The 22,536-nt window shown below is 34.2% G+C and overlaps 4 protein-coding genes and 1 long non-coding RNA gene across 6 annotated transcripts in view; 3 read left to right on the top strand and 2 right to left on the bottom strand.

Annotated features, from left to right (window-relative positions):
* Positions 1–4,549, top strand: part of LOC108368387 (peptidyl-prolyl cis-trans isomerase-like) — an 18,866-nt gene extending 14,317 nt beyond the window's left edge. Inside the window, exon 2 of one of the 2 annotated variants that reach the window (XM_017623239.1) lies at positions 3,086–3,612. In XM_017623239.1, coding sequence (XP_017478728.1) covers positions 3,086–3,514 — 429 coding nt within the window. In that variant the 3' untranslated portion in view covers positions 3,515–3,612. Of the gene's footprint in view, positions 1–3,085; positions 3,613–3,891 lie in introns of those variants that run through there. The other variant, XM_017623240.1, reaches the window with a different exon arrangement.
* On the bottom strand, positions 4,442–4,766 carry LOC108368389 (uncharacterized). The gene is made up of 2 exons (XR_001848358.1): positions 4,713–4,766; positions 4,442–4,655 (listed from the first exon to the last, which is right to left on the bottom strand). It is a non-coding gene; the product is annotated as an uncharacterized LOC108368389 (long non-coding RNA).
* Positions 4,767–6,249: 1,483 nt separating this feature from the next.
* On the top strand, positions 6,250–7,683 carry LOC108368393 (peptidyl-prolyl cis-trans isomerase-like). The gene has a single exon (XM_017623245.1). The coding sequence runs from the start codon at positions 7,145–7,147 to the stop codon at positions 7,598–7,600; it is 456 nt and encodes a 151-aa protein (XP_017478734.1). The 5' UTR covers positions 6,250–7,144; the 3' UTR covers positions 7,601–7,683.
* A 126-nt stretch (positions 7,684–7,809) lies between these two features.
* On the top strand, positions 7,810–9,114 carry LOC108368392 (peptidyl-prolyl cis-trans isomerase-like). Its single transcript, XM_017623244.1, has 2 exons — positions 7,810–8,409; positions 8,989–9,114. The coding sequence occupies exon 1, from the start codon at positions 7,908–7,910 to the stop codon at positions 8,373–8,375; it is 468 nt and encodes a 155-aa protein (XP_017478733.1). The 5' UTR covers positions 7,810–7,907; the 3' UTR covers positions 8,376–8,409; positions 8,989–9,114.
* Positions 9,115–13,224: 4,110 nt separating this feature from the next.
* On the bottom strand, positions 13,225–21,567 carry LOC108368394 (synaptic vesicle glycoprotein 2B-like). The gene is made up of 7 exons (XM_017623246.1): positions 21,504–21,567; positions 19,880–20,204; positions 18,272–18,644; positions 13,994–14,311; positions 13,797–13,926; positions 13,559–13,715; positions 13,225–13,473 (listed from the first exon to the last, which is right to left on the bottom strand). Exons 1-7 carry the CDS (start codon positions 21,562–21,564, stop codon positions 13,266–13,268), a joined length of 1,572 nt encoding a protein of 523 aa, XP_017478735.1. The 5' UTR covers positions 21,565–21,567; the 3' UTR covers positions 13,225–13,265.
* Between the last annotated feature and the right edge of the window lie 969 nt (positions 21,568–22,536).

Genomic DNA, 22,536 nt, shown 5'->3' on the forward strand with positions numbered 1-22,536 from the left:
TTTTTTTATTAAATTTCTCCGATTTTCGAAGTTAGCCTAAGAAATCGAGCTATGGTTCTTCGAAGTTCAAAATAGAATCTTTGGCTAAAAATTATTTTTTATTATTATATGTAAATAACTAAAAAACTAAAAATACAGTCGTAGATCGATCTCCTTTTGCTCTTATTTAAATGGTATATAACTTTTTTTTGCTAACTTATATTATAGGTGCTATAAGGGGCAAAGGTCGGATCTTCGAAAAATTAAAAACCTTATATTTCAAACAATTTTGAACCGATGTTTAAAAAGTTGGTATCCTTGTAAACGTGATAAGACCCCCTTCTTCTCTTCTGATATGCATATTTGTACACTTTGTATGTAAACATTTGAGAAAAAACATTTAAAAGGAAAAAATAAATTTTTTATATAAAAAAATATATATTTTCAACAAACAAATTACTAACAGATTTTTAAAAAATTGAAATTTTTGTTAACGCAATCAAATCTTTCTTCTAATATGCGCGTTTGTATACTTCGTGTATAAAAATTTGAGAACAAACACTTGAAAGCAAAAAATATTTTTTTTATAAGGAAAATAAATTTGAACAAAAAAATTACTAACCGATTTTTGAAAAATTGTTATCGTTATAAAGGCTACCAGAAAACTTAAACTTTCTTAAACCCAAAAATTTTGTTTTATATAACTTAATAATTATTACGTTGTATTTTGTTTCAAAAACTATTCATAAATAATTTAAATACTTTTTTGAAAATAACTATTTGAAATATATTTTGAAAAGAACAAGGTAGGCTGTTACCTGAAATATTCGTTTTCAAACCGTATTTAAACAATAGAAAATTTTGTAGAAATTCAGTTTTTGTTCAACTTTGAAATTGGATTCTCATAAAAGTTGGCTTAACAAGTGAAAATATTGGAAATAAGCAACAAGAATTAATAAGGCGAACTTAGCACAGTGCGTAGGCAACTGGCTGAGTCAGTGGGATCGTCGGTTCGAATCCTACTGAAAGAGGTCTGATGAGGAAATGTGGAGATTTCCGAAATAGCTATCACTTCTACCATTTTTTCAAATTATTGTTGCTTTTCCACAATAAGTTTTAATAAAAAAAAAAATGGCCTCGAGCTCAATAAAAATTGTTGAATAGAACTAATAACGTTAGAAGGACGGAATATTGGAAATTTCCAAGGATATTCAAGATAAAGTTTTAAAAGGGCATTTTCAATACTTATTCGTCCTGGTGCACCCAAAAATTATTATTTTTCCACAGAATTTTTCCTTTTAATTGATACCTATATTAATATTCTACAATGCACCGCATCTTTTAAATAATTTTTTCATTCAATCATATTCTAGTAATTTCAAAGTGCTTTAAAAAAAGTCTTGACGTCAGAGAGAAAAACTAAAAACGCAGTTTCACTATATTTGGCCCCCAGTTTTGTAAACATATTGATTTCTTCTTGTGTAAAATTGACTGTCGCACGGTGTAATAATATTAATTCGTTTATTTAACCATTTTTGCTATTAAAGATTTTTTATTGGTTCCCCATTGCATTTTCTGGGGTTCTTGGCGGTCCTATAAGATCTAAAGACTTAAAAAACTTGGTTACAATTGGGTAATAATACTGGAAAGCTCCTGAAGAGAAGCAGAGTTTTCCAATCGAAAAATATTGGTTTTCGAAAATTCTATACCATGAAGGGTATCTTTTTTCCGGTATAGAACAATCCTTAGGGGTGGAGATAGGGCTTTAATTTTAAAAATTGTTTATTTCAAAAAGATAAATATTTCATACTCGTGATTTGACCCAGCAAAACCCATCCTTCGCTACCTTTTAAACGATTTTCATACTTTTTTTAAAGAGTACAAATGTTAAGTGGTTTTCAAACAACACAATTCTCGTATTCCCTTAAATCACACAAGAAATTAAGAAAAATTAAAGCATGTCTTTAAAAATTTCTTTTTAAATAACTTGTTTTCAATTTAAATTTTTTTGTTTAAATACGAGATATGCGGAAGTTTTGTTGTTCGCACACCACTAATTTGTGATGATGAATATTTTTCTGTAATACCTCAGTTATGCTTACTTGGCGTTGTGTGGGAGTTGCCACATAAGGAATCTGTTAAAAGATCCTTGCGTGTAAGCGGTTACCCATCGCACAGCCTTACATATGTAGAATTCTGTTGGATTTTGATTTTTATGTAAAGATGGAATAGCAGTGCAAAGTATGCATAACTGAGCTATAAGCAAAGCATTTGTGTTCGCAATGCAGACTCGCATGACGCCTTAAGCTTTGAGCGCAAGTAAAACAAGACTCAGACGACCTAGACTATAACTTTGTTCAGTGAGAATGGCTATATGATGCACTCTTTCACAATTATAGCATAAAGTTTGAATTTGTTGGACTGTGTTAAGTTGTAAAATTGAGTCACAATTTGGCTTGATTTTTTTTTTCATGTGGCTTAAATTTCGCCTTTGAAAGAAAGCTTACGTAATGCCGGATTGATGTCATATATTAGAACAGGTATATGTTGTTCATCATATATGCATATACACTACATATGTACATATTGTACATATGTATGTACATTGTTTGTTATGCATGTATGCAGTATAAAAAAGTATACTTAGGTGCAAATGTATGTATGTGAAGTTTGCAATAATAGGTGTTGTGTATTTGTTATTTTTTCATTTAATTTTTGTTAATTATTAAATTTATGATTGCAAATAGTTGAAATGAGTCAGAAATATGAGATTCTTTGTGACATACCCAGAAGATAATTTAGGTAGGCCTTCTTAAGTGAAGCCATTCTAAGAGACGTACCCTAAAGGGATGCCTTCTGTGGGTAGCGAAAGAAGAAGACCTTCAATTTGTGCCACTGCATATAAAAAAGAGGAGAGACGAATGTAAAGTGGAAGGCCTCTTGACTCTCAAGAAGGCCTTTCAGAAGGGCTTTTAACTCCTGAAATTATCTACTGGGTAGCTAACCATAAGTTTGAATATGTGTATAGTAAATAGTATCTAAAAAGTCAGCAGGAGTTTCCTAATTGCAACTCTCTACCAACAATTTTCTACCATCATACTTGTAGCTTCGCACAGATGTTGTACCTAAGACGGCTGAGAATTTTCGGGCGCTGTGCACTGGTGAAAAGGGCTTTGGCTATAAGGGTTCATCCTTTCATCGAGTCATACCGAATTTTATGTGCCAAGGCGGTGATTTTACACAACACAATGGTACTGGAGGCAAATCAATCTTCGGAAACAAATTTGATGATGAAAATTTCACACTTAAACATACTCGCCCTGGTATTTTATCAATGGCTAATGCGGGCCCAAACACAAATGGATCACAGTTTTTTGTTTGTACTGTAAAAACTACTTGGTTGGATAACCGACATGTCGTGTTTGGCCAAGTAGTACAGGGCATGGATGTTGTTAGACGTATAGAGGCACTTGGTAGTCAGTCGGGTAAAACATCGAAAAAGATTGTTATCGAAGATTCTGGGCAATTGGAATGAGAATAATAAACGTAAATGCGAATGTATGTAGAAATAGTATGAAATTTAATGTACATACATACACATGTATGTGCATGCATTTTGGATAAGATTAAAAGTAAAACTAAATTAATAAAATTGGTTGGATTATTAAAAAAGTGTGGTTTTGCTTTGAGAATGCATGAATTCGTCTGAATAAATATGTAGTATGTTTGCAAAGTGATCTGATTTCGAGTGCATAGTGTGTTGAGAGACTCCAGGGCTGCTACAAGAATATTATTGTTTACAAAATGGAATTCTAATTAACTTTGTGTGATGTGTCCGTGTACTAAGTAAAGAATGCCAAATATCCTAACCAAAAGCTTACATACTAATTAAATTGCATTGTTGTATTACAGCTCCGTCCTGATGTTGTGCCCAAAACTGCTGAGAATTTCCGTGCCTTGTGCACCGGCGAAAAAGGCTTCGGTTATAAAGGCTCCTGTTTCCACCGTGTCATCCCCAACTTCATGTGTCAGGGTGGCGATTTCACAAACCACAATGGCACTGGCGGCAAATCCATCTATGGCGCTAAGTTTGCTGACGAGAACTTCACCTTGAAGCACACCGAACCCGGTATTTTGTCAATGGCTAATGCTGGACCCAACACCAACGGTTCACAGTTCTTTATTTGTACTGTGAAGACAGCTTGGTTGGACAACAAGCATGTTGTTTTCGGCAAGGTTGTCGAAGGTCTGGACGTAGTTAAAGCTATTGAAGGTTTGGGTTCACAGTCTGGCAAGACAAGCAAGAAGATTGTGGTCGCTGAGAGTGGAGCGCTTTAAACAGCGTTTTTAATTATAATATACTAAACTGCATAACTACATGAAAATAAGAAAGCAAGCTAATAATAAGAATAATGCAACACTCGAGCAGCATTGTCGCATTTAAATTTATCAGTACTTCAACTTTCTAGTAAAGTATTTGGAAACACGAGTTGTTTAATGATTCTCCTGCAGATTTTTTTCTATCAAAGAGCGAATAATAAAAATTCAATTTGGAACTCTATTAGAATAATCATAATTTTTTGTTTTATTTCTTAGCAAGCAATTAAAACTGGTTCGCTTAGGCGTAAAGCGAGGATAAGGAATAGTCACTTTTTGCAGCCATTTTTTATTTTAACCTATCATACATGGTATGCACAAGCATGTCGCTGGTTTNCCCCTGTTTTTATTTTAACCTATCATACATGGTATGCACAAGCATGTCGCTGGTTTATTGGAGAAACGCATTTAAAATTTTTAGTCAGATTTTTCCCCTTGAACAAAAGTGAATAACTAAATAATATAAGAAATATGCTAAAGGTAGATTCAGAGAACAAATCTGCTATCAAACACTCATTTAGATGAAAACATTCTGGTTATAAATGTTCAACAAAGTGGAAAAGAGTAAAGCTGCCCCAAAAACTAATTATTTTCTTATCACACAAAGTTTACAGATTTATATTTACAGCCCGATAATGTGCACTTGATAAATTAAAAATATTTATAATTGTAAATTTTATATTATTTATCAAGAATTGGTATTCTAGCACAGAAATCAAAAGCTCTTTTCTTGATAAATTATCAAGATTGAAAATGCTATTGACAAATTGATATTTCATATGAAACGTATAAATTTTGTATGTATATTAAAAAAATTGTTCTATCATTTACTGCATGTTCCGGCATTTGGACCTGCGGCACACAGAATATAATATATTACAGCCGACATCTCTACCTACTCGGCTACAGCAGTCAAAAGCTTTTTTGCTTTTAAATTCATATTTTTCATATGTGACAATGAAATCAGTTCCACTCATGTCGTTGCCTGGGTAAAATATTGTCGTGTGCTAATTTCGGCAGGTTGTGGGAAATCGCGATTGAAGTTTGGAATGCAATTTCTCAAAAACGCGAAGATAGATTTCCTCCAAAGTCTCTGAAAAGGTTACTGGTTCACAAAATTCTTAAATTATTTAATTTTTAATGTTTATTGTTAATTAGTTTTGAGTACATGAAGGATTTTCTTTAGTAAAATTTTGTCGTAAGCGTCATTTGTCCACAATTTGGCAGCCACTTTGTATGAAATACGACAGAATGTGATCAAAATTTGTAGGACACTTTACTCAATATCTCGGAAACTAAAGGAGATATCCAAAAATGGAGAACGCCATTTTTAAGATGTTGATTAGTTTAATATGGCTGCATCACTAACTAAATTTTTACTAAATTTTCGAAAAAATTGTAGTCAATATCTCGGAAACTAAAGGAGATATCTAAAAACTGATAAACCAATCGAAAGACCTTATTTCAAAATATATAACTGCATCTAGAACTAAAAATCGTCAAAGTGGCGCTTACGACAATCTTTTACCCAGGCGACGATGTGGAAATCAGTTCCCCTGATGTGGAAATCGTGGAGCTTTTTATTTTATAAATATTGACACAGAATGCGATGAGAGCTTTTACTCGATAAAAATCCTGATAAAATTTCGTTACAAATAATTTATCGAGAAAACACAGAATTGGGCGGGTCAATTTATTATAAAAAGCAAGTAATTTTTAAGCAAAAAAAACTTAATTCAGTTCTCATATAAAAATGTGAGATTATCGTTAATTTCTTCCTGATCCGATGGCTGGATTTAAACCAAATTAATATGGGACCACCTGTGAGGTAACACGTTTCCTTTAAATTATAGAAATCGGTTAACGTGGTCCAAATTTATGCGGTAACATATAAAAAAATATATATATATATCCGACGAATTGATAACCTTTCTCCTTTTTGTGAAGCGGTTACAAAAATTGAGGTCGGCCGCCGTTTTTACGTACATATGTACATACAGTAGAATCTCGAAAAAGTTAACCGAAATGTTCCAAGGGCAATTAACTTTTTCGAATTAACTTTTCTAAGCGCTTTGCGAAGGTCAACAAATATAATATAGTTTTAGGAAATAACACGCTAAATTTATTTCAATTACTTAGTTTTCATCATTACGAAAAAGGAACTTGGATTTAATTTGCACCAGCACATGGAGAGTTTTCTTGTTTTCTTCTTCATATGTGCTCGCCACTTTCTCCAAAATTTCATGACGTTTTTCTTTATCTTTGAGATGCCCGCTTTAGATGCACCATAATCCGCCAATCGATTTCCGTAAATACCTCTATCACTTTTTTCAATCTCAGCTTTTTGATGTAGATTTAATCTGATTTTCGATGACTTTTTCCTCTTTGTTGACATTTTTAAACACACAAACAATACACAATTCACAAACTCAAACGCACGACAAAAATAAACTCAGGGAATACCCGTAAAGAAATTGAGCTCGGGCTTGTTTTTGTTGCCAAGTAAATAGTTGGTTTGAATAATGTATCAGCTCAGAAAAGTTAACCCAAAAGTTAAATTCGGTTAACTTAGCCGAGCGATTAACTTTTCCGCGAGTTAACTTTTCCGCGATTCTACTGTTTTTGTTTTCTTTTATTCTGTTGATTCTGTTTGTTTCTTCCATCAAACGAGCGATATATGGCCGCATTGCAGTATTATTCGTCGTACCCCGTTTTTAGTAAAATTTAGCCTCAGCGTCGCTTGTTTTTTAATTAATTAGTAATTTGAATTAATAAAAAAAAATGCTAAATGTGTTTCAAAACTCCCAATTTGCAGCTTCGCACAGATGTTGTACCAAAAACTTGTGAAAATTTTCGAGCTTTATGTACTGGTGAAAAGGGATATGGTTACAAAGGCTCCACCTTCCATCGTGTCATTCCGAATTTTATGTGCCAGGGTGGCGATTTCACCGATCATAATGGCACTGGTGGCAAGTCGATTTACGGTACCAAATTTAAAGACGAGAATTTCACATTGAAACACGAAGGACCAGGCATCCTATCCATGGCCAATGCTGGCCCGAATACTAACGGTTCACAATTTTTCATTTGCACTGAAAAGACTGAATGGCTGGATAATAAGCATGTTGTTTTTGGCAAAGTTGTCGAAGGCTTGGATATAGTGAAGCAAATTGAAGGTTTCGGTTCGGATTCTGGCAAGACAAAGCGCAAGATTGTAATTGCTAATTCTGGCGTATCGGAGTGAATTTGTGCTATTTTAGTTTTTCTAGTTTTACAAATTCATATAAATATTCTGTGATTTTGGTTTGGTTGTTGTTGTGGTGGTATGTTATGAATTGCTTTAATTAATAAAAATGTTTGATTATTTTGATATAAAAAAAAGACTGTAAGGCCTCACTAGCACTATAAAACATATACCCGGAAAAACATTAATTCATCTGAATTACCTCTCACATGGCATAACGATCGAGCATGCAGTTATTGCTTTTTAGAAGACACTACATAGTTGGCATCAATCGTTCCTAATTGTTGTAATCCGAAAGAACTATTTAATGAAATCGTGCTTGCCAATTTTGTATAAATATTTCCAGCTCCGTAAAGATGTTGTTCCCAAGACCGCTGAAAATTTTCGCGCCTTATGTACCGGAAAGAAGGGTTTTGGTTATAAGGGTTGCACTTTTCATCGCGTAATACCGAATTTCATGTGTCAAGGGGGCGATTTCACGAATCATGACGGCACTGGTGGCAAATCTATCTATGGTACAACATTTAAAGATGAGAACTTTAAACTGAAGCATACTGGTCCTGGTATACTGTCTATGGCTAATGCTGGCCCTAACACTAATGGCTCACAGTTCTTTATTTGTACTGTGAAGACAGCTTGGTTGGACGGACAACACGTAGTCTTTGGGCAGGTTATTCAAGGCATGGACGTGGTTAAAGCTATGGAGGCTTTGGGTTGCGCGAGCGGTGGACCCATGAAGAAAATAGTTATTGCTGATTGTGGTGAATTAAAATAGTTCGCAAATATAATTTGGATAGTGATTGTACAAGGGTGGTCCAAAAAATGCATGTGAAAAAGTAAAGTCGGAATTTTTATGCTGTCACCCCCTAGGATTGTTTCTATACCGAGAAAAATATACCCTTATTTTTTTTATTTTAAATCAAAAAATATTTAGGAGATTGCTCAAAGCGCCCAAAGTTTTCCATGTAATTTATATGGGGAAAATACAACTTTTCTTAGAAATGGTATAGAATAGTTAAAAATCAATATTTTTCTACCAGAAAACTCTGTTTATCTGCAGGAGATTCCCAATAATTATACCCAATTGTTTATTTAACCATTTTTTTATTGCAACTATAATTTATAGGTCCGCCAAAAACTCACAAACACCCCGAATTTTCCTATCGAAAAATATTTGATTTAATATTGACTTAAGAATTTTATACCATTTCTACGAAAAATTACATTTTTCCATATAAAATTCATGGAAACTTTGACCTCTAAATATTTTTTGATTTAAAAAAAAAAAAAAAAATAGGGGTATACTTTTTTCCAATATAGAACAATGCTAGAGGGTGGGAGCATTACAATTCCGACTTTACTGTTTTTGGACCACCCTATTGTACAAGTAACGAGTTGTATATGAGAGTTTTGATGAATTAGATTTGTGCACGCAAACATGCAGTAGAGTCGTACCTGTGAATTTAGTTTTAAGTTGGATAATTTAAGAAATAAAGCGAATATGAATTCAGATATTTTCTTTTGTGGCACTATTTCCGAAGCGCTGTACTTGTAAACCAAATTGAAAATTTTACAAGAGAAAATTTTTTTTAATAGTTAGTGTTTGCCTACACCTTGCTGGCGACAGTACGTTTTGGTAATTTTTTTACTAAAATTTGCAAGTTTCGTTGCACGGTAAGTAAAGATTTATTTATTCAGATATAAAAAACCAACGTTTTGTTTTGGTTTCGTATATATGATATATTCTTCGATTGTTTTATGCATGTCGAATTTGTTTTCGTGTTGTAATATTGTTTTTGTATTAGCGCAAAATTAGGTGTGCTATATGTAGGAAATTTCTTACAGACGGTTGTCTGCATCAAGCTTGGATTCTTTTAGAGGATGATAATATAGACTTCCATAGCATAGCATTATTTCCAGCAATAAATGCACATGCAGACATTACCGACGAGGATTCTAGCGGTTTCGCAAATCAAAAGCAGTATTCTAGCCGCTTATACACGTCTTTTTTTCGAAAACTGATTTCGATGATCAATGGGATTCCAGTGACAACATACCATTGCCCGAGAATCGGATGCATTTGGAACAAATCTCGATAAGTTTCAACAAGCAATACTCCCAAGTCGAAGAAAATTCGTATCGTAAAAAGTTTTAAGAAGACATGGGAATCGACTGTTCAGACCAAATTATTGATGAAAGAAATGGTATTTTCACCTAATAACTTACGGTGTGAAAATGGCTGTACGAAATGCCTGGCTGGTTCATAAACATAGTTGCGGAACAATGCATCACTTATCGTTCAGGAGAAGAATTACGACAACTTTATTCGCCCAAACTAAAAAAAAAAAAGGTTTACGCATAGTTCTAACAAAGAATTGGGACCGGCTGTGGCGCTTGTCATCAGAAAACCTCAATAAGATGCCAAAAATGTAAAAAAAGTATTGTCACAGACCGCACCAAGTAAGTCAGGTAAAGTTGATAGTCTGTCATTTGCCGAATATCCTATATATATGATGATATACATGTTTGCAAATATTTTTTGTTTTTAATCATTACCACACCCCGTCTTTTTATCATACGTTTAGATTTATATAATCGCAAAGCCCTTTGGAAAGTTAATGTAAACGAATGAGCATATATGTGACATTCTTTCTCATATCGGACACCAAATTTGGTCTCACACTTTCGATTGGCTTCAAATTTTTTATGGGTTCTATACATGAAATAAGCTAACACGTGTTCGAGGAATTGTTTTTTTCGCTTTTTTCTTTGTTCGTTATATCTCGGGTTCTGCCCATCGTAGAGACTTCATCTTAACGTCATTTTAAAGCTAAGAAACGGGCATAGTGAAGACCAGTAAATTAGGGATTTAAAATTATACCATCGTAATCCTTGTTTAAATCTATAAAAAACGTGGTTCAAAAAAATGGAGGTTTTTCAAGAACTATTTTTAAAATATTTTTCTTTGCGACGAGATGGTTTATTTTGTGAGAATCAACAATTTTTTGTAATTTGTATTCCAAAACTTAGTAAGGTCTTAAACATCGAGTTTTTCTGATCACTGTCGCATCGTATTCTCCATTAACCTAAGCAAGCCGACACGAAAACCTTATCGAAATCATTGTAGGACAAATTGGAACAAATTCAGCCACTTGATGTCTGGAACGCGTCCCCCGTACACGGTGGAGCCAATTTCAGCAGACCAACTGGAGGGAGCGGTCCCCTGCCTTTACGAAGTCTCTCAACGAATGTTACGTAGCAACCTGTCCCGTAGGACAAAACCTTCTAAGCGCCACCCAAGGTGGTGGACAGCCAAACTAAGGCGGCTCAGGATAGTAGCTAGGAAAGCTTTCAATAAAGCGAAGTTCTCTAAGAACGCTGGGACTGGAACGAATATCGTCGCAACTTCAATGCGTTCAAGAAAGAGATAAAGAAAGCAAAGAAGGTTTCGTGGTCCAAATTTTGCGAGGACATCGAAACTACTACTGAAGCCGCGCGACTAAGAAGGTGCATCTCGAAAAACCCGGCTCCTCCAGGAGGAGAGCACACCGAAAGAGCCTTGAAACACTGCAACACCTTATGGACATCCAATTCCCTGGCTGCACACAGGAACTCCTGTGACAGACCACCCTAGTACCCACACGCAAGGCAGTTCAGTGGACGAAATCATCACTGCAGATAAAGTAGCTTGGGCTATCAGATCCTTCCAACCCTACAAATCTCCGGGTCCGGATGCAATCTTTCCAGCCATGCTACAACGAACAGGCGCCACGGTAACCCCCTGGCTAACGACAATCTATAGGGCGAGTCTCCTCCTAAGCTATATCCCAAAGCCATGGAGGGAGGAGAGAGTGGTCTTCATTCCCAAAGCAGGAAATGTGGGCCACTGCGCTGCAAAAGATTTCAGACCAATCAGCCTCTCATCATTTCTTCTCAAAATAATGGAGAGGCTTCTGAGTCTGCAGATCACGCAACGCCGTCTTCCCGTGAACTTCAGCGAGGCTCAACATGCCTACCGTAAGGGTAAGTCGGTTGAAACAGCCCTGCACGAGGTTGTTAGGAGTATATAGCAAGCACTGAACCACAAGGAATATGCGCTGGCAGCCTTCTGGGACGTGGCGCCTTCATGGTGGCCGTAGGACTGGACCCAATGATCACTCTCTGGATTGACAATATGTTGAGAACCGGAAGCATCAATAGCTCCTTGGGAAAATCAGAAGCAAGGAAAACAGCCACACGTGACACACCTCAAGGGGGAGGCGGGGGGGAGGGGTGTTATCCCCCTACTGTGGAACCTCGTGCTGAACGAATTCTTGCTCCGTCATCGAAAGCCGCTAAGGTCGTTGCTTATGCGGATGACTTAGTCATTCTGGTCGTGGGAAAATTCTCTTCACTGTCAGCGAAATTCTACAATCTGCAATTAACTATCTGACAGGGTGGGCATAACGAAACGGTCTAGGGGTCAATCCCACTACAACCGAACTTGTCCTCTTCACCAAGCGATATAAAATAGACAATTTCCGACCTCCGCCCCTCAATGGAGCATATCTGGAATTGTCAAAAGAAGCAACGTTTTTGGGGGTTATTCTCGACTCTAAGCTTTCTTGGAAAAGGAACACCGAAGAGCGGAGAAAGAAGGCGCCCAATGCGCTCTACTCCTGCAACGCTACTATTGGAAAAGGCGGGTCTGCGACCGCAGATAATACATTGGATTTATACGGCGGTGTTTAGACCTATCCTCACCTATGGCGCGCTGGTATGGTGGCAGGCGGTTGACACCAAATCCCATCTACTTAACTTGCAAAAGGTGCAACGACAAGCATGCTTATGCACAACGGGGACGATTTATTCAACGCCCCAGGCATCGCTAGAGACCCTGCTTGATATTCCACCTATTGACTTATATGTTCAAAGTATCGCAGTTAAAAGCGCTCTACGACACAGTGCGTCTAACAAGCTGCGAACAACTTGCAAAGGTCACGCCACAATCGTCGGGAGAGTGGGGGTGGAGTACAGCAACTGTGACTATCAAGTCACGGAAATTGACTTCAATCACCTCTCTTAAAATTCGACCTAAATTTTAAGATGCACTGATTTTATAAAAAAAATTGGCAAAACTATAGCATTTTTAATTGGTAACACTTCGAGTGCCTACCTCTCAAGACCGATAGAATACAAGATTGCGCTGATTGATGTGAAATTTGGGAGAGTAACGTGAATATGGCGTCATCACAGATTTGCCGGTGGAGAGAGGTGAGAGAGATCTGTCAGTATGTATATTTTTTGTATATGAGTCAGGCAATGAACAAAATCAGCTATGACGTCACCCTTCTGTCAAAATTTTCAAGAGAGAGTTAGCAGTATCACAGTCTGCGCCACCTTCTATGTATATTCGTTTCGCCATGCCTACCTCTGTATTTTTTCTCGCGGAACCTACCAAAATCCAATCTAGTGTACCAACCTACGAAATGGAAAAAACCTACCAGTTTTGGTAGGAATATCCCATGTGTAGCAACACTGCATAGTACCTTTGTATGTACATAAATACATACATACTATTTTGCTTGTATATTATTTAGGTAAGTTTCTTAATTTTTTTGTTTTAATTAATTCTTCATTTCTTATGTATGTACGTATTTTGGTATTAACCCCTGCCAGGCTTTGACTACGCGCTATTTTCTGCGTCATCTTTTGCTTTTGTTGACACGTTTGCTTTTGGTACAAACAAGCCCAAAACGCCCGCAATTATAAGCGCCACTGATGGGCTGAAGAGAGCTAATTCACAATGTGTCTTGATGAGTGCACCCAAAATACTAGATCCAGAGACGCTGCCAATACGACCAATCATGAGAGAAATGCAAACCGCCATAGCTCTGAAAGAAATTTTTCAAATTCAAATTGTTTTCAGCTTTTAAGATGTATGTATGTATTTCAAAAATGATCAATTCGTGCATATACCTTAAATTCGTTGGAAATATTTCCACTACAATTGCATTGACCACTGTAGTGCCCAGGCCACAGCAAAGGTTAACCACAAAGAGGTATATAGCCAGAAGAGGCAATTTGATAGAGAAAGCCACAACGCCACAAGCTCCACTTACAAAGAGAATCGCAACTGCAAAAAAAAAAATGAGCATATAGATATGGTAATCGCTTCTATGTTCATAACTATGTACTTTATAATATAACTACTTACAAAGAATGGGCCTTCGACCAAATTTGCTGATGGCATACATAACTATTAACAGTAGCGATACATAAATGAATTCCAGAAATAAAGTGTGTTTATATGTCGAAAGTTCCAAGTGCGTAACACAGCTATCCACCTATCGTTGTGTTGGAGAAATATTATTTAAAGCCTTAGGAAGCATGAAAAACTATTGTTGCACTTACATTGTCATTTGCGACTGTAAGATTTCCCGATTGTGCGATTTCGATAATGTTACAAAGGCTTTCCGGTTCCGAAGTTTTCTCTGTGTATTTTATTGTAAGGTTAACGATGTACGGGAACCAGATATATACGCCATGGGCATTAAAAAATAAGATGTACAATATGATACTAGATAGGAGTGTTTTTCGTATGTGTTCTCTCATAAAAAGTGGCGCTGTTTGTTTCCACATCGATTTCATTATGGACACTATTACATTTACCTTTTCGACTTCCTGTTTTTTCACAATCGGTGTATCGGCATCTGGTAGCAAGGAAATGTCCTGCAAATGTTGGAGGAATTAAAAGTAGTGTAAATATTATTTTAACAAGAAGTGAATGATTATACAGCGATGCATAGAGGCAGGGCCAGAAAGGCCCATAGGCTCTTTCAGTGGTGCGGGCACACCTGGGAGTACTAAGGCAAACAGCGAACACGGATCTCCTCCAGACTTTCGATTTTTAAAGTTGTAAACATAACCTAACCGTACAATTAAAAATTACGATTAGGTTTTTCCATGATAATATATTTTTTTAATTTTTGTTTTAGATATAATTTTTTCTTTTTCTAATTAAATTTGTTTTGATTTTATTGCNAAATTACGATTAGGTTTTTCCATGATAATATATTTTTTTAATTTTTGTTTAATTTTTTCTTTTTCTAATTAAATTTGTTTTGATTTTATTGTTTTTTGTTTTAGTTTTCTTGTGGTTATTAGTTATTATTATTTTAAAAAGAAAAACGTATATATTTTCTTTATTTAATTTAATTAAAAAAGGGACAGTCCAGCGCCTTCGTCTTGGTTTGCAGGCTCCGATACAGCCGCTAAATTTAAAAGTAAATTACGTGGTATGGTGATATTGGTATATCCAAGTTAAAAACGAAAGCACACACTAAGAAAAAAATATCTATAACAAAGCGATAGTAATATCGATAGCAAAATCGATAAAAACATCGATAAAAAAATTGATGAAAATATCGATATCAAATCGATAATAATATCGATAGCAAAATCGAAAACAAAATCGCTAAAAATATCGATAACTAAATCGATTACAAAATCTGTTACAAAATCGATGACAAAGTCGATAACAAAATCGATTACAAAGTCAATAACAAAATCGATAGCAATATCGGTAATAATATCGATAGCAAAATCGATAACAAAATCGATAGAACAACCGATAACAAAATCGATAAAAAATATCGATAACAAAATCGATAAAAATATCGATCATTATATCTATAAGTTCCGAAAATATCGATAGCAAAATTAGTAACAATATCGATTACAAAATCGATTAAAACATCGATAACAAAAGCGATAATATTGATAGCAAAATCGTTAACACAATTAATAAAAACATCGATAACAAAACCAATGAAAATATCGATGACAAAATCGACAAAATCTATCAAAATATCGATAACAAAATCGATAAAATTATCGATAACAAAATCAATAACAAAACCGATGAAAATATCGGTAAGAAAATCGATAACAAAATCGATAAGTAATGGATAATAAAATCAATAAAAAAGTCGATAACAAAATCAATAAAAATATCGATAAAAATAGCGATCATTATATCGATAAGTTCCGAAAATATCGATACCAAAATCGATTNTATCGATAAAAATAGCGATCATTATATCGATAAGTTCCGAAAATATCGATGGCAAAATCGATTAAAATACCGACAAAAAAATCTATAAAAATATCGATAACAAAATCAACAACAAACCCGATAAAAATATCGGTAACAGAATCGATAACAAAATCGATAAGTAATCGATAATAAAATCAATAAAAAAGTCGATAACAAAATCAATAAAAATATCGATAAAAAAATCGAATTATTTCGATAAGTCCGAAAATATCGATAGCAATATCGATAACAAAACTAACAAAATATCGATTATTATATCGATATGTCCCGAAAATCTCCAAAATCCCCAAATGGTTCCCAGATTGAGTTTCTGCGCCTCTATCTATATCCTTTTCTCTACAACTACCTTTATTTTAATCTTTCTCCCTCTATATTCATCTATACTTTTTACGGTAACCTCATCCTCATATTTTTCTTTATATTTATCTTTGTTTTTATTTTTATGTTTATCATATTCTTCATATACATATTCCCCTTCACCTTTGCCCTTATATAAGTAAAGTTTTTAAATTTACCTTGGTCTTCATTTTTGCCTTTATCTTTACGCAACTTTGTTTTTGTTTTTATTTCTACCTTTGCCTTTATCCTTTTCTTTATCTATGTACGTACTCACCTTGACTTTTATTCTGGGATTGGTCTTTTTCTAAGTGTTTTCACTTCAAAAAGTTTTCTCGTATTATGCATACATGTGTTCATATATACATATACATATCGTCGTTTAAAGTACAAAACCGCGTATCGTAATTCTGCAAAACCGCGTAACTGACATTGGCTGCCAAAAATTGGATTTGCTCACACAAGCTCTTGGCTCAATCCTTATCCATTCGTCCTGAAATATACTAGCCAGAAATGCCCGGGTAATAGTATAATTTTGCCGCGGGATATATATTCAAATATGAGGACAATAACTACAAGAAATTAATACACAAGACGGATCAATTTACTAGTAACACTAAAATGGAAGTCCACAATAGAAATTTTTAGTTTCAACGCATGAAATTTACGTAAATTTTTTTACTTTCAACCCCCGAATTACTCAATTAAATACTTCATTTTCTGCAGGATCTTCATTAGGTTAACTGCATTTCCAAATATTTTTTTTTATTGTCATCTGGAGGTCATGCCAAGGTCATCCCAAGGTCAAATTCCGATGAATTTTCAGGTTTACTCAATGAATTTTTCCCTACTTGACCTTCAACTGACCACGAACCTGACGTGGTGGAGACCAACGGACTTCGGATTCGGATTCAGCGTGTCGAATAACATAGGGATGTATAGGTTTGGTTTAATATGCATAAGCTTTTTTTTTTTGTAAACCTGTGTTATTTATCAGAAGCATTGTCTCTTGCACACTGAAAAAAAGTTGTACAAACTCTCAAAATTGCGAAATCGCTACAACGAAAAAAAAACCATAAAAGAGACCTAAGTGTATATAATATTTTCACTTTTTTTTTTGTAATTTTTTCTTTCCTTTCTTAACCGACTTCCAAAAAAGGAGGAGGTTATCAGTTCGTCGGAATATTATTTCTTACATTTTTTTATTTTTTATTTTTTTTTATGTATGTTACCGCATAACTTTGGACCACGCCAACCGGTTTCGATAATTCTTTTTGCATCGGAAAGGTAGCGTCCCAGAATTGGTCCCATATTAATCTGGTTTAGATCCGATCATTGGATCATGAAATATATATATATATATTTTTTTTTTATATGAGAATTGAATTTGTTTTTTTTTTTCAAAAAATTACTTGTTAATTTTTCAAGTGGCGGGGGCCCATAGGCTGGCGCCTATGTAGCCTGTGCTTGCATAGGCGCCTATGTAGCCTGTGCCTTTACATTAGGAAACCCGCAGATGAAAGCAAGTTTCACCTATCGTTAATCAAATGTAGAAAGTCCTTAACTAAAATATTTAGTGGGATCTCTTCTTCCCTATCTTTAAACCATTAGTGTAGATGGTTTTACCATTTACCACTTTTGAAACCAATATAATACTTATGTATGTGAAAATGTAAAAACATGAATTACCAAGTCGGGGTTGCTCTATATTTTGGCTGTATTCCTACTTCGGGCTTCGACCGGAAGTTGGTTAAACAGACCGGAAGTGCATTATTTAAACCGGTAGTCTATTCCAGAAAAAAGTTTCCGACAAAAGTTATTTATTTTTGTCCGCAGAATGAGAATCTATGGGAAAAACGTGTATGGAGAAAAATGGACTTCCGGGCAGTTTAACCACATTCGGGCAAAACCGGAAGTCGGTAACGCGACCAAAAGATAGAGCATCACCGACTTGGTGTTTCTTAGGTTTTTAATAAAAACATTTTAGTTTTTTTCCTTATGAATGTGAACATTTAATGACAGAAATTTCGCAGGACCGTTAACAAAAAAAACTTAAAAAAATTTAAGCAAGTTGTTATAAATTGCATTTGTCATATGGAAAAAATGCATAAAATCAAAAGAAAAAACAAAAAATAACTCGTAGCCGGTTCACTGTATATAGAAAAAAATATAGTTTACTTTTTTAAAGATAAAAAAATTACATAATGAAAATAAGCTTCTATAATTATTAGACTTACTTGAAAAATGGGCGCTGTAGCGTTATTTTTCGAATTTATTCGGTATATTCGCTCTAGCACCTCCACGGCTTTATCTGCTCTTCCCGATGAAAGCAAATACTTTGGACTCTCCGGCAAAAAGAACATTACTAAACCACACAGAAAGCCTGGTAAACCACAGGCGAGTATGTAGGAACGCCATGGTTTGAAAGTTATATTGATGTATGGTACGTAAAACTCCCAGTCTTGGTTGATGAAAACAAATGCGATGATGGGAAAGAATATAGCGGCAGTCGCACTTATTAAAGCACTACCAAGTATTGCGCGATTACGGTGTTTATGGCAGTGAAACTCGCCGACGTAAGCAAATATTGTTGCCGAACCAGCCGAAACTCTGCGAAAATTGTAATTAAAATACGTTTAAATTTGTACATGTACATATGTAAATACAATAACTATGTAATGTATGTCAGTGTTGGCATTTTTGGTACAATTGTACATTTTTGATACAGTTTTATTTACTATATACTTTCCTACTACGCAGTACTTTTTAGTACAATTTTGTTGAGTACTATAAATAAATATATAGCTCTGAATATTCACTGCGGGACATTTTTTTATTCTCTTTTTGTCATCGCCTTCTCGTTTTTGCCTTTGTAAGTTTTGAAAAAAGGTTTTGAACGAACCATTATAACACAGCACAAGGTGTGCTATCAACCTCACATTCCTAGGCAAGTTTTGAAAGAATATTTTCGTTACCAAATCTTATTGAAACAAAATTTCGAAATCAGCTTCATATAGAAACGATGCCGTCGTTAATTAGAAAGAGATGTTCTTAAATATCACAACTTTGCGACACTCACCTATTGACTAGATTTGAGTATTTATTTTATTACTTTTTAATTTTAATAATTTGTTTATAAAAACATAGTTTATTCCGTAACAAAAACTGTATGAAAATAAGTTTAAATCTTTGAACAACATAAAAAAAAAATCAGAAACTTTCGTAAAAATTTCGAGCTTTCTATTTCAATTGTTTTTTTGTTTTAATAGTTTGCATTTTTTTAGCTCATTCAACTTTAGTTTGCACTTTATTTAAATTGATCGGGCTAGAAAACTGCATACTCAAAATATGTAGGAAATCTAATTAAAAGGCTCGAAATTTTTACGAAAGTTTGTTGATTTTTTAATGTTGCGCAAAGATTGAACCTTGGATTTATACGGGTTTAGTTAAAGTATAAAATGCATTTTTATAAAGAATAATTCAAATTACATAATTTTAAGATAAATGGCCAATCTTGTCAATATGTGCGTGTCGTAAAGTCTTGATAAGCACTTGAAATACTATTAAAATGTCCAGTTTTAGTACTGAATTCAAAGAAGATGTCTCTTTTATCCATTCATAATAACTTAAAAAAATTTGTTTGGTAAATACACATTTATGTTAAAAGTGTAAAATATGTTAATGTTATGAATACCATCAAATCATTGGTCTTGAAGAGAATCTATGTATGCATGTACTAAGAAAATATATCAGCAAATTAAAAAGTCGATACAATTTACAGTCGAAAAGTACAGTTTTTGTACAGATTTCCCAACACTGATGTATGTATGTATGTATGTACTTACAATATTCCATTTAAAAATCGCAAAATGGCGAATGTTATAAAATTAGGAGACAGACTTGAGCATATGGTGGCAATATATCCAAGTAAAAGAGCCGGTTGTATTATACGCTTGCGACCCGTTGTATCGGCTAAAAATCCCCAAAAGTGTGAACTCGCTATGACGCCGGCAAAGGACACAGCCCCCAATACGCCCGCCTCTTGGTGTGACAAATTCAAATCGCACTCTAAAACCGGCAGTGCGAAACTAATACCAATTGCTTCGAGCACAACATTTATAAGCACCATCCCAGAAAATAGAATTATACAAATATTGAATCTTCCAGATCCTACAAAAAATATTTTAATATATTTAAGTTGACTTAGCTTTACTTGATTTTTGGGTTGTTGTTTTTTTTTTTGATGTGTTGATGTTGAGGATGTTAAACCTTGCACTTCACATAAACTTCCTACCGCTCCACAGTGGTCAATAAATGGAATTTGATGTTCATAATTCACTGGAGCCTTCATTTCTCAACCGATTTGATTAATTATTTTTTTAAATGAAAGCTAATAAAATTTGCAAGACACCAGTTTAGCTTAATTTTCGAATTTTTATTTGTTTGTATTAAATTTTTTAGTGCAAAGTGCAGAAATTGCGCTAATTTTGAAGAAGACCGATTCTCCTGTTCCAGCTAATAAAAGTTTCATAATAAAAACTAATTAAAAACAACTGTAGGGTTCTCCTAAAACAAAAAAAAAAAATTAAAAAGTAATAATTTGAAATGTTATAAAAAAAATGTTACCAAAATTATTTTTTTTGTTTTTAGTTTTTATAAAAATTTTAGGTATGCAGTTTTATAGATTACTAAATTTTAGTATAATAAAGTGCACGTTGCAAGTCGCTAAGAGTTGGCGTTGATTTTTAATATTTTTTTCGCTAACATTTCGAGCACATCTGCATGCTAAATGGGAAATAAAAGCGTGTTTTTATGTTATTAAAAATCAACGCGAACTCTTAGCGACTTACAACTTGCACTTTATTATACTAAAATTTAGTAATCTATAAAACTGCATAACTAAAATTTTTATAAAAACTAAAAACAAAAAAAATACTTTTGGTAACATTTTTTTTATAACATTTCAAATTATTACTTTTTATTTATTTTTTGTTTTAGGAGAACCCTGCAATTATTTTTAACTAGTTTTTATTATGAAACTTTTATTAGCTGGAACAGGAGAATCGGTCTTCTTCAAAATTGGCGCAATTTCTGCACTTTGCACTAAAAAATTTAATACAAACAAATAAAAATTCGAAAATTGGGCTCAACTAGTCTCTTGCAAGTTTTATTAGCTTTCATTTAAAAAAATAATTAATCAAATCTGTTGAGAAATGAAGGCTCCAGTGAATTATGAACATTAAATCCCATTTATTGACCACTGTGCGCTCTGAGTTACTAAAGTTAACTAAAAATTATGAATTTACATAGCAGCGAACATAATGCGTTGGCATTACCCGTTAACAAAAACGAAAATATGAGCAAATATGATTAATCGTTCTTATAGAAGGTCAAAAGCCGATGTAATTTGATCCAGAACACACTTCTTTATTTAATTCACTATATTTGTATCGATCACCACTTACTCACCCGTCCTTTCCAGCGCTTCGTCAATAACTAGCGCTTTGCTTTTATCATGCGATATCGACATTTTGATTGCACTTTTAAGCGCTTATGACAGTCAATAAATTTGATCTTTGCTTTACGATTAACTAGGGGCAGTAGACTTCCGATGCTCTTTGTCTACGAGCACATTGAATCTACTCTCGTGAAGAGATAATCAACCCCATCGTTTACCGCTAGCAGCCGCTGGCGGCAACGATCTTGCTTTATTTAAATATCTAAAACTCGCCAAAGATAGTAGCTGTGATATTATAATTTAGGAAAAACCCAAGTACATATGNGTTGCGAAATTCAAATATAAACCCGATGCGAGTCTCTGTTTTGTACAATTTGTGGGTCTAATATTTAAGAGCGTGTTCGAGGAAATGGCACGAGTAGATTTTGTGGAAAATTGATGCATAAGTAGTCTAAATATTTATTTTTCTCTACAATTTAAAATTCTTGAGAAATTCAAGAAAATCTGAGAAAAAGGGGAAATATAAAATTTTCACTTTTAATGCTTACAATTTTTTGCTTTATTGATGGCGTATTTAAATTAATACAGGGTTTCCTCAGAAAAAGTACATTTTGTGTAAGAATGTAGCTAAACATACAACAGTTATTAGAGGTGGCAAACTATCGATAGTGTCGATAGTTTTGTTTTTTGCCCCCTATCGATGAGTAGTGATAGGGTTTCTCAAAAAAGCCTAAACTATCGATAGTACTAGTTGACTATCGATAGTTTAAAACCTCTAGCACAGCCGATTTTATTCAAAATGTCTCCATTTTGTGGAACTGCACGTCAGTTTTTTAAGTTTGCAAATTTGTTATTATATGTGATACTTTCATTGTGATTCCTCCTTTAATGGCCGTCTTCTCAAGCAACCTTGAATTGAAAAGCCACCTTTATATTTAAACATTGCTTCAAAACTTATGGCTATATCTAAAGTAAAGCATTCCCAACAAGCAAAATAAACTTAATGAAAGTTTTTTTTAAGTTTTCAATTATCAACATTAAGCT

Source organism: Rhagoletis zephyria, unplaced genomic scaffold (assembly GCF_001687245.7).
Source record: "Rhagoletis zephyria isolate East Lansing unplaced genomic scaffold, Rhagoletis_zephyria_1.1 Rzeph_scaffold_03097, whole genome shotgun sequence".
Taxonomy (NCBI): Eukaryota; Metazoa; Arthropoda; class Insecta; order Diptera; family Tephritidae; genus Rhagoletis; species Rhagoletis zephyria.

Coding starts and splice junctions, on each gene's coding strand:
- LOC108368393 (XM_017623245.1), top strand. CDS start 7,145: ATGTGTTTCAAAACTCCCAATTTGCAGCTTCGCACAGATGTTGTACCA.
- LOC108368392 (XM_017623244.1), top strand. CDS start 7,908: ATGAAATCGTGCTTGCCAATTTTGTATAAATATTTCCAGCTCCGTAAA.
- LOC108368394 (XM_017623246.1), bottom strand. CDS start 21,564: ATGTCGATATCGCATGATAAAAGCAAAGCGCTAGTTATTGACGAAGCG. Junction 20,205..21,503: donor CGAAGCGCTGGAAAGGACGG/GTGAGTAAGTGG, acceptor TATTTTTTGTAG/GATCTGGAAGATTCAATATT. Junction 13,716..13,796: donor TGGTCGAAGGCCCATTCTTT/GTAAGTAGTTAT, acceptor TTTTTTTTGCAG/TTGCGATTCTCTTTGTAAGT.